This window comes from Dermacentor albipictus, chromosome 9, assembly GCF_038994185.2.
Source record: "Dermacentor albipictus isolate Rhodes 1998 colony chromosome 9, USDA_Dalb.pri_finalv2, whole genome shotgun sequence".
Classification (NCBI taxonomy): domain Eukaryota; kingdom Metazoa; phylum Arthropoda; class Arachnida; order Ixodida; family Ixodidae; genus Dermacentor; species Dermacentor albipictus.
Window position 1 is genome coordinate 20,806,720 of NC_091829.1, and position 11,314 is coordinate 20,818,033.

Sequence of the window (11,314 nt, forward strand, 5' to 3'; positions counted from 1 at the left end):
TTTCTTCTTTTCAAGTTCTTCCCTGTAGCCTATATGTAGATGCAATTCTTTTTAGACCGGAAACTAGCCTAATGGCTATCGATTCAATTATTTTGCAACCATTTTCTATGTTCGACTAATAAATCTGACTGACCGATTGAGAACTTTGATAATTATTCAGATATTCATATTGATTTTTCGTGAAAATAGCGCCTGCCTCTGAGGGTAACCTAGCTCAAGTAGTACAATAGTGCTGCATGTCACATGTGATTTCAAGAAAATTCTGCTAATTAAAAAAAAAGGGCACCCCAGGTTGAAGTTTGTTTGGTTTGGAACTGGCTTACACGTGGCGTGCCCTCAATAAATATACACAGGAAGCACATGGAAAAGGTTACCTTGTTTTTACTTGTGCAGCAGTGATTCGCTGGGCCAGGCAAAGGAACAAGGGCCGCATAGCTCCGCATGGCCACACCACCACACTGAGATAAACAAATGGCCGGAATCCACTCGTGGCTCAGCTCAGCGTAAACACATCAGCTGACTGCCCATGCCTCCACAAGCCCTTTCAAGCAAAGAACCACTGCGCCACCTTGCCCAGTCCTTCTTCAGCAGTTCGATCCCCACATCTAAGATCACTACTTCATCGCAATTTATCACTACTGCACAAAGCATGCAATGTACCATTGTTGCGTGCTTTAGTTTACACAGTTTTCGACTTGTAGTGTTTCCGATACCATTTCACCTCAACAAACTTTACATGTTTTGTAAGACACACTATGTCATGTTGTTTAATGCAGTGCTTCGGTCGAGCGCTTCAGCAACGAACACCACAACGAAATGACCTGCGTAGTGAAGGAACAATCCTTTCGTGGTTCTACTGCAAGCTGTGCAGTGCATGGCTTTTACAACATAGTGACCTGTAAAATGAATGATTTCAGAGGCCGCAAGGATTTTGTTACAAAGGTGTTCGACTGTACTTATTGCTATGATACCTAACGCTAGGTTTCTGTTCAGGCTTAGCTTGCACTGACATTCCCATCCAAAGTTGGGCACCATGCATGCTATGAAGACAGGCCCTGCTTCGTCTCCGGCTTTGAGGCCTCTGTTAAACTGCAGACTGCAGCTTTTAGCTAAAGAAGTCATTCCAAGATTCTTTTGGAAAAATAAAAAGACGAACGAAACCCCCTCCTTGGTCAGCGACAAAAACATGCTGACCTCTAGCTTTTCATGAGAGAAGTCAAGCATCTACAAGTGCTCCAAGACTGTTTCAAGCCATCAGAAATGTCAGAGAGTTACAAGGGCGAATTAGAGCCTCTGGCCCTACTTTTTTTAACCAAGTTACAGCTATGAATGTGAAGTCAACGTATCCATTCTCAGCAGTAGACCTTTCTTGGACTGGCCTGGCCTTATCTGGCAGTAGCTCTGCGGCATGGCGCAGCTGTGAGTTGTTGAAGCGGTGGTTGTGCTTCACACGTCCAAGGCATACAAGCAACGAAGCGTGATTCGTTTTCTATGGAGCAAGGGACGAACGCCCATCGAAATCTACAGGGAAATGCTGCCCACATATGGGGAAAGGTGTCACGCTTTGAGAAGTACGAGGTGGTGGTGTTGCGAGTTTGCAAAAGGCCACAAAGTCCGACGGTGGTTCCACAGTCAGCCGGAAAAATCATAGGGGCATCTCAAATTTAGTGCTGCGATGGGACAAATGTCTGAACCAATGTGGGGACTACCATAGTTACTCGATTCTAAGCACTGCCTTTCTTTCAACATCATGATGACCAAAGTGAGGGAGGTGCTTAGATTCGAAAACCCACCCCATCATCTTTTCATAGTGGTATCTTGACGAGAGCCACGAGAAATAACCTTTATGTGGCAAAAATTCAAAAGAAAGATATCTAGGTGCAGAAAGTGAACCCACCGCTTGTGTCTGACATTCACTACTCGGTCACTCTCACTATCAAACGAGCCCGTTGCACCTCTTGAGCCACTGGTCTTACCATCCCACAGTAGGTTGTCTTCGGTTCCGTCGAAATGCTTTGTAATCGATCACTTCTTAAATGACTTGGCCACAACGTCGACTTAGACCCGGTTCCATGCATCCAATATCCACCTTGCAATGGTTGACAGGGATGCTTTCTGAAGTTTCCCATCAGTGTTTCCTTCGGGTCGAGGTTCCGCACCCATTCTTTGCACTCCTGTCAAATTGTTTTAAAATATTTGTTGACTGACATGTTGAGGGGTGGTAGCACTGGCGTCATACCATCTGGAATTGCGACCAAGTCACAATTGCTCTTCTGAAGCTTGGTCTTTACCTCCGGGATAACATGGCCGCAAAATGCGTCCGACAGATGCCTCGACCGCATGCCCACAGGTTCGCCGTACAATGCTCCCGGGCACTACTGCCACACGACTCGAGTCCAGTCTGACATCAGCTCTGCTATCATCCACCCTTCTTCCTGGACTCTTACGATGACATCTTTAGGAAAACATTCATTTTTGGCATGTCTTTCCTTTTGAGGATGATGTATGGTAGAAGCTTCCGGCTGTCAGCTGTTATGCACAGCATCACTGTGACATGTTGCTTCTCATACCCTGTCATCTTCACCCTCACTTCTCAGGCTCCTACTTTATTAACTGTGCATGCCCTCGACAGGTCAAAATACACCGGCATCTCATCGGCGTTGCCAATCTGGCTAAGCTCGTTGCTGTGTTCCCTGCAGAGCTTCATCACATACTGCTGAAAAGTGATAAGCTTTTCTTCAATATCGGCTGGCAGCTTCTGGCATATTGTTGTCTGGCAACTCAAAGAAAATCCATTTCGTCTCATCATATGTTCCACCCAGCCCCGACATGCACGAAATACCGTGCGGATAATCTGCGTTCTTGTTGCGATCTCCAACGCTTTTATCTGGGTTCCATCAACAGTGACAGTGAAACCCCGGCATCATTTGCTACGAACAGACTCAGTCTTCCTTAATTTGCGGATGTCAGCCCTAGTGATGTCCCGTGAACTTACGTGTCGCGGTGCCTTTGATAACCTGGGCACGCTGCTTCCTCCACCTGATAATGCAGGCTCGGTCGATGCCGAGTTCCACTGGCACACTGTGGTTGCCATTATCTTTGGCAAACGCGACTATAGTTCGCTTGAACTTCAAGCTGTAGGAAGCTTTCTCCAAATTCATTCCGACTTCCGTTAGGGCTGTCAGACAGCTGACACCAAACGAAGCAACGCGCGCCCACGATGCCTCCGAAACCTGCCGAGCGCCGCCGAAGCAACACGCTGATAGAGTTATCTGGGTTGCTTTTAGCAGGCTTTCTTGTGGGGGGGAGGGGGGGTGCTTAAACCTTGGAGTTCTGCCCTGTCATCTGTTGTGTAGTGTCCGAATGCAGCAATGCAAAAAGCCGGAGATAGTGCTGCCAATGCCTAGCCACCTCAAGATTCCGACGGCTCTGGCTTGACGATAGAGTGAGCAAGTGCACTTGGCAGCTTTGGCTATGCTCTCGCCCTCGCACAAAAAAAAGGGGGGGGGGGGGTGCTTAGATTGGCATGCAAACTTTTTCCTTTTTTTTCTTCTTTTTTTGCAAAAATAGTGGGGGGGTGCTTAGAATCGCAATAGTACGACCTGTGGAAAAGTAGTGTAAGGTACGTAGAATAGTATGCATATTTCTAATTACCTGTATGTACCTTAGCATGGCTAAAAAGATAGGGTCAGACTTTCTGATTCACCCTCGTACATTAAAGGCTTCAATGTCAACAAAATACTTTATTAATTGACTATCGTTTGACTAACTGGGCTAACATAGTGATTATGATGATGACTGCGAGCTTGTGTCTGATGACGATGACCGCCTAAATGGGTTAAGTCTCGAGACCCAGCTTTCTTGCTGACCACTGCAAAGGGGAAAAAAAACAGCCAATTAAGTCTACGTACAAAATTAGTTTAGAAGTGAAATGTCAAGCATCAACTTACGCTGTTGCCTCCTGCTGTTCTTTCTCCGCTTCTTTCACTGCAGAAGTAAAATAAGTACACCTTTCATTCAAACTCTCTTCAATTTGGGACAAGCGATTGCACTGCCTGCGCCCTTGGCCCAAGGATACTTTAAAGGGGCGCTATGCAACAATACACTAGATCAGTTTAGATGGATAATATCTATGCTGGTGAAGACAACTACCTTCATCCATTTGACGGAAAAAGATTTACTACTTGTGATGTTGTGCCAAAGAAGTTCACTCAAGAGCCAGACTTCTGTTTCTTGAATGCCCTATCATTCCTCCAGAGATTATAGGGGACGAGGTTCCCAACTGTTGCTATTTCTGTTTTTCTGCATAGTTTTGAACAGAGCAAGGACTAAAGTACCATGCCATTCAATGGTCTTTGTCACAGTATAGCACGTGTAGAACACTTTGGTCTATCCAAGATTCTTCAAACTAAGACTGCGTGCGTTGTCCACTGCTGGCAATTTCAGGTTATGTCACAGATGGGTGAACATCACATCGCTTGAGAAAACATTTACCAAGTGGTAATGATGACTGCTTTTTCTTCTTATTCTTCTTCCCCCTCCCCAACCCCCAGTATCACAAATGTATTCATGGTAAAAGCAGCGCAGAAAGACAGCAGCTCAGGAAAGAAAAACACACAGGACAGGCGCTAAACAACTCTAACAAGAGTCGTGACTTCAGCGCCAGTTCTGTGTATTTCTCTGTCTTGTGCTGCTGTCTTTTTGCATTGATTTTACCATGAAGATCAACCAAATCGTCCAGTTTTACACTCTATCACAAATGTACATTTTTGCAAGATTTTCACTATGCATCTACTTGTACTTTGAAAGAGTTGCATAGAGGCTTCTCTATATCGACACTATACAAAACTGGGCTTTGTACAAGAATAAACAAGAATAAACAAGCAGTAAAACAAGAAAGCCAAGATTTCCATGTAATGTTACAACATGCAGCTACAGATGCTGTAAAGACAAAGCAATGCTCACACTTCAACTCCTCCAAGAAGTCGTTCAGGAATTGATACTTGAGTGGCTTCGGCTTTGGGAGAGCGTCCTCATAGTCCATGAGCTTCCTCTCAGCCTTCCACAGTGTCAGGCCAAACCAGTCTGCTTCTTCCTCCTGCAGCAGAATGTCAAACTTGACTTGGCCAGTGACAAAGCTGGAGCAAGCTCACAGCTTGCTCACATCATAGCATCGCCCACCACTTACACAAGCATCCCAGAAAAAATAAAAGTGTTCAGTTATTGCTCCCTACCTGTGAAAATCGGGCAGAGACTTGAAGGATGTTCCACTGCTGCTTGCGCCACCGGCAAGCAGCAGTGGAAGCTCAAAGAGGAAATGATGACTGTCGACATTAATGCGATCATCATTACACTATCGCATTCATCTGCTATGCCCCAGAAATAATCTGTAAGATTCTGCTCAGTTGTACTAAGTGTACATTAGCCAAATTGGCCACTGCCACAAGAAGCAGCGAAAACTTGAAGATGAACAAGACTCCATCCAGCAGCATACACGCCTCATACATGATGCACTTAGGTAGTGGCAATACAGTCTGTTGCTACATTGCTTCAATGCTAACCGCATTAACGTAGGCATTCCTAGTGAGATGAGTTGTGCTGAAATTTTGATGCAAAAGCATCAAATGGCCCATTGAGAGAAAAAGCCGGCGTCTGTAGCAGCGAAACGGCACCTAAATTCCCACTGGCTGCGATGCTCGATGGAGCAGATTGGGGAAAAGGGCACACCTGGTACCACGCCAAGCGTTGCATGTTTTGAACCCATATACACAATTAACAGGAAAGGGAAAGCAATAAGCAGGCTGGCAACTGCCACCGGAAGGGGCACAATGGCTGCCTACTCTTCAGAAGGGAGGTGACAACAATACAGAAATGGAAGATAGAAAGGAGGGGATGAAAGAGGAAAGGAAGAGCAACAGGACAAATCTAAAGACTAAGGTAGAACACAGTACAGATCACACACAGTAGGGCCTGTCACTAGAAGTTGCATGAGGGCAGAGAGCATCGCTGCGAAGATATGTCACTCTCGCTCTCGGAAGCCTGTGTTATCCGTATGTTCCTTGTCTGCAGAAGCTCTAGCCTGCATTTTAACTTAGCCTTGGTAATCATTATAAAGTAATTAATATATAATAAGACAGTATTAATTCAAAAGGAAAAACGTTGGCAGTGGTGAGTTTTGAACTTATGACCACATGCTCAAACTTAGTGTCTTACCCGGCGGGCTAAACCAGCGGCTCCTAGATTGCAGGCATGTAAACTCTGCTTCATGACATTATGATACTTGGACGGAAATTTCCATCGCCAAGCCCGGTGTGACGAAAGTGGTGACGTCAAAATCACCATGGCTTACTCAAGTGTACCCATTAGATTCTATGGCAGTCAGGCAAAGCATGACGTCACGGAAGCTTGCGTCACCTAGGAGGCATTGACCAAGCATTTTAACACGATCGCTTGCTCACGAGGAGTTCATAACTTTGTAGACCGCTCAGTGGCGCTTCAAGTGGACATTAATGCTTTCATATTCACAACCCATAAAAAGTGCTTAGGTGTCCTCGTATTTTTTCAATTCTTTTTTAGTGAACATGAGCCTTTGAAAAGAGATCTGCAAGAAGCATGCCAACTCACTGATACAATGAACTCCTTGTACTTCTCCAGAATTTCTTTCTGCTTCTCAGGGTTGTCAGGGTACAAGTCTTTCCTCGCCAAAGCCAGCAACATTTTCCGTCTTAGATCAAGTGCAAGCTGGGAGTGCAGGTCTTGCACTGGCGTCTGAAAGAAAATTTTCACACCACCTGTGGGATCAATGTGCGAGACAGTTTGCTCAACAAATGGCGGCATAGACATTTTTTTTTGCAAGCAATGCATACAAGCAGAATTTCCTTGTATTATGGCATGAAAAATGTACACGTGGCTCCCGTGACGAAACCATGCAATGGAGACAAGCCCTAGGATCTGTAGCTGGCACTTTGTTCCCATTTGAATGACAACCAGTAATGTGGGCAGATGTGCATTGCAAAGAAGCGCAGTCGCAAATTAAGGAAAACGTCTATCTGAACTTCTTCTCACACCAGTGTTCGATAGAAAACTGCTTGCAAACTTTAAAATTGACATTAAAATTTGTATTTCTGCTTCTTCCACATATGCAGCAAGTGGCTAGAAACTGTTGTACAGTAGTGAGAATACTGTACCCCTATTTACAAAACCATTTTCAGTGCAAATTTAATTTTGTCACATCCAATGCATTCACACCAGAATAACAAGGGGCAATGTACGCCTGCTCTTGACAACACCCCACTGTACTTGTAAAATCTAGGGAAAGTGCCACAGCTGTGAGTACCTGCCACATTTTTGTAATTTCCATAATCCAAGAACTTTTGCACTGGGGCAGTAACCATGCAGAAAAATTCAGAGCTACAAAAAAGAAGAAAAAAAAAAGCATTTTGCTCATAAGTCACAAGAAACATGGGCATAGTAGGTTCTATTTTGTGCAATCCGACTGAACGACAGTCTTTCATTATAGAAGTGGCAACAACTTGCAAGAAATATTGGATTAGTTGGTGCATCTTGTGCCAACTGATAATTCAATAACAGTGATACTCTCGTGAAAGATGGTCACTGGTAAAAGGCAAAACACAATGCATGGCAGTATGAGCAGAAGTATATATATCAGTGAGACCAGGAAGAATTGATAATATCTGTGTCACGCTTCCTGTCCATAAAAACTAACACTATTGAGCACACAGTTCGGACAGCAAATCACCACTTGACCGTGTAGTTGACTGCACGACATACATGGAGCTACGAGTAGACAGAGGTTCGCTGGAAGACACGGACTTCAGATGACCAACAGGAGAAACCTGAGCCAAGGACCAATGTTTTAAGAAGTGGACTTATCTCATCCCCTTGCGAAGTTGAGTTTGCTAGCTGAGTCAAGTCCTCCAGCTCAGTCAGATACTCTAGCCCCCAAGTCAAGCTAACAAAACTTATCTGCGCATGCTCAAGAGAATGCGCAGATAAGCGCCACTCAAGCACCATGGACTTGAGTGGATGATAGCTGTTTAGACTACAAATAAACTGAACCCCCTGAATACTGAATGCAGCTCTATTTCAGCTCGGCATTCCGAGTATTGCCGCACACAGACACTCTGGCACAGGTGCTACCATGTTTGACAGAATGTTGGATGTGCTGCATTCTGTTATTAATCAATGGCAAAACAATAATCTTCCCTTTTTTGTAACACCAACCAATGACCAACTTGTTCATGTGCTTTGAGCCCAGTCAGTCAGACGACCATTTTTATTTTTAAAAAACGCAACATGAATGACAGGGTACTAAAATGGCATCTAATTACTCTAATTATGAGTATTGACTAGAACATGTACAAAGCGTTATCTCAGCAAAAATGGCTGATGTGGTGCACTGAATGAGTAAAATAACAAAGGCCACGGTTATGACTTGTTAATAAGCAGTGGAAAACAGTAATGAAGTGTTGCTAGGCTTAGCTACTCTGCACCAAAGTGACCAATTTTGGGGGTTATTAGCGGTGAAAGATTTCAGCTTTTCTACAGCTTGGTTACTTTTTAAATCAATATTCAGAACAGCAATGCAGTACAACAATTACAAGCACAGTGGAGTACAATTAACAGTCATGTTTCACACCACGCACCCAGCTACACATAATACTTCCGGTTTCCATGACAGAATTGTGACATCCAGTCACCGTTAAAGCATATCTTCGATGTGCACATTCAGCAGTGTAGAGTGTGGGCAGCCGTGACAACCATTTATTCCTGCTTGGCTACTTTAGTGGCTACCTTTCCAATTTGTGGAGCCAGATTGGCTCGTTTTTTGCTACTTCTGATAATTTTGTGGCTATTTTTCTGACCTTGGGAACTGCCGAACTTGGCTGATATGCAGCAATAAATCTGTTATCTCAAACAGAATAATCAACAGCATAGCGGCTAGTAGCTGGCACAGTGACAGTGGCAACAATAATGCCCAGTGGTTCAGCAACAATAAATGTTCCAAACTCTCTTTCTCTCTCACACACACACAAACAGCAAATATCAGCAGATGTGCACTTACTGCGCACATGCACTGAAACATGGGAGAACTTGAAGAGAATAGATAATCACCTTCAAGATGTACAAGTCGAAGCCAAAGTGTTCATTGATGAGGATCATCGTTCTCTCAGTGACCGTGACACGCATGTACTTGTCCAGGATCTCACTGTAGAGGATGACCCGGCGCAGTTCTGGAGTAAAGAACTTGACATAGTAACCTACGCTGTTGGGAGCATAGCCAGGCACGATGCCTTCTCCGCCCCAGATGCCTTCTTGGCACTCTCTTGGATATGCCACAGGAATTGGTCTTTCTTCAGTCCGAATGCTGGAAGGGCCAAGATAAAGACAAGCAGGTTAGGTCATACTCATTTACTTGTTTGGAGCTGGTTTGCTAACAAGCCAAAAATTTAACAAAAAGATTGGAGCTTAAAGTGATCTACAGTGGCCAAACAATGAAAGCCTCAACCTGACGCCAACATTTCACACGCATTGCAACTACTAGCCACCCACAGTATTTTGATTGCCTCAGTGCTACACGGGTAACATGCACAAGAACATTGACAAGGAGACACAAAGTAATCGCCTATGCCAAGCTCTGTATATGTATCTTTCCAATCTTTCCTTACTAGTTTTACCTGAGCAACACGACTTATTAGACACTACCATCATGACTGCTTGTAATGTCCCCTCCCTTTTCAATCCACGCTCCTGGTCTCTGTCCGTACAAAAAGATCTTTCTTAGATGTTAATATGAATGACACCTAAAGCACAGAGATATTGTGTGTGCATTCTCTGGGCGTGCATTCGAAATTGACAAATGAATGGAGCCTATGAGACCTGGCCTATGCATTACTCGTGGACACTATTTCTGCAGCCACATAGTGCTTCAAGCTAAATTTGCAAAAGCAGCAGCAGCCAATCAGGAACAGTCTTCTTACTTGCTAATCACAAGATCTAGCCCTCCGATGCTGTCTTGATGGCGCATGCAGCTTCAGCTACTTCTACAGAATAAGTTGCTTATTAGCAAAGGTTATTAGCAATGAGTATTATTATTACTATTAGCAAATATTGTTAGCAGGGCATTAATTTTTCCTTCTTTTTTTTTGTTAAACGCAACAGCTGGGAGGAGTCGTCGTACAGCCGCTTCGAACCTGTAATTCTGGAGGCAGTAAAAAGCGGTTGCTAAGAATAAAAGCTCTTTCAAACTGGCTTCAATACATACGTAGCAGAACCCAAAGAGAAGCTACGCAATAAAATTTGGTCGGGCCTTGGGTCCTGAAACCATGCCTTCGCTATTAGCAGTACTCCAGTGGGAAGCTCCCGATTAATGTTGACCACATTTGCACTACGCCTTCATCAGAATGTGGCAGTCACCGCGGCCAAGACCGCAACTTCGAGCTCACTAGCAGACGCCAGTGCGGCCGTAGCCACTGAGCCAGCGCAACGGGAGCAGAATAACCGCTAGATTTGCTTGCATGCGGCCCCACTCACGTGCTGCACACAAGTTTGAATTCGTAAATGAATTCATTCTTGGTCACCTTTCAAATCAACCATGGCCTCTAAAATTTGGAATGTAGCTCTGGATGCAGGCACCCAGCCTCTCACCACCACTACACCATATACCTTTCTCGAGTGATGCAACGCGAAGAGTGCACATAACTATAACAGTGTATGCCCCCCTTCAACGCAGTTACCGCTGCGCTACATTTTGCTAAAGGTTCGCGAGAACTCGTGCCAGAGAGCGCTCAAGGACGCCGATCGACAAGCTCACATGTCTTGCGTTACAGGGTGCCTGACGAATTTCTCCGCCGGAGGCTTGTAGTGCACGGGGGCAGGCTTTCTCTTCATATCTTCGAGAAATCGGCGATAATGCGCAGGAAATCGCTCGAATATTGGCACAAATTTCTTCCCAGCAGACATGGTGAACCACCGGTGTTTCCTAAACACAAGCCAAACACCGTGGAAAAACCGCAAAAACCATGCGCTCTTAAAAAAAAAAAAAAAAAATACTCAAAGCTCATGGTTGATAACTTGGCTTATGAAGTTCGCTGTTTCTAGTTTTGAATTAAAGCATGAATATACATGTATCTGTAAATCAAACTCCTGAGGAGGTATAGTTTTTACGCAATACTATTTTACTAGTGTCACTAGTGCACGCCAGTATTACTTAATCAGTGAATTTGCAGGCAATGTAGCGTGAACGACTCACCACAAGCCCGCAAGCCAAAATACGAATCTGATCGTTGCGATT

The 11,314-nt window shown here is 44.5% G+C and overlaps 1 protein-coding gene across 2 annotated transcripts in view; it reads right to left on the reverse strand.

The window, feature by feature from the left end:
* Positions 1-3,723: 3,723 nt before the first annotated feature.
* mRpL28 (mitochondrial ribosomal protein L28) overlaps positions 3,724-11,314 on the reverse strand; it is a 32,120-nt gene continuing 24,529 nt past the window's right edge. Inside the window, exons 1-6 of one of the 2 annotated variants that reach the window (XM_065450837.1) lie at positions 10,835-11,069; positions 9,136-9,388; positions 6,625-6,768; positions 4,966-5,098; positions 3,951-3,987; positions 3,724-3,871 (exon numbers count right to left, since the gene is read on the reverse strand). In XM_065450837.1, coding sequence (XP_065306909.1) covers positions 3,787-3,871; positions 3,951-3,987; positions 4,966-5,098; positions 6,625-6,768; positions 9,136-9,388; positions 10,835-10,983 — 801 coding nt within the window. In that variant the 5' untranslated portion in view covers positions 10,984-11,069 and the 3' untranslated portion in view covers positions 3,724-3,786. Of the gene's footprint in view, positions 3,872-3,950; positions 3,988-4,965; positions 5,099-6,624; positions 6,769-9,135; positions 9,389-10,834; positions 11,070-11,314 lie in introns of those variants that run through there. The other variant, XM_065450838.1, reaches the window with a different exon arrangement.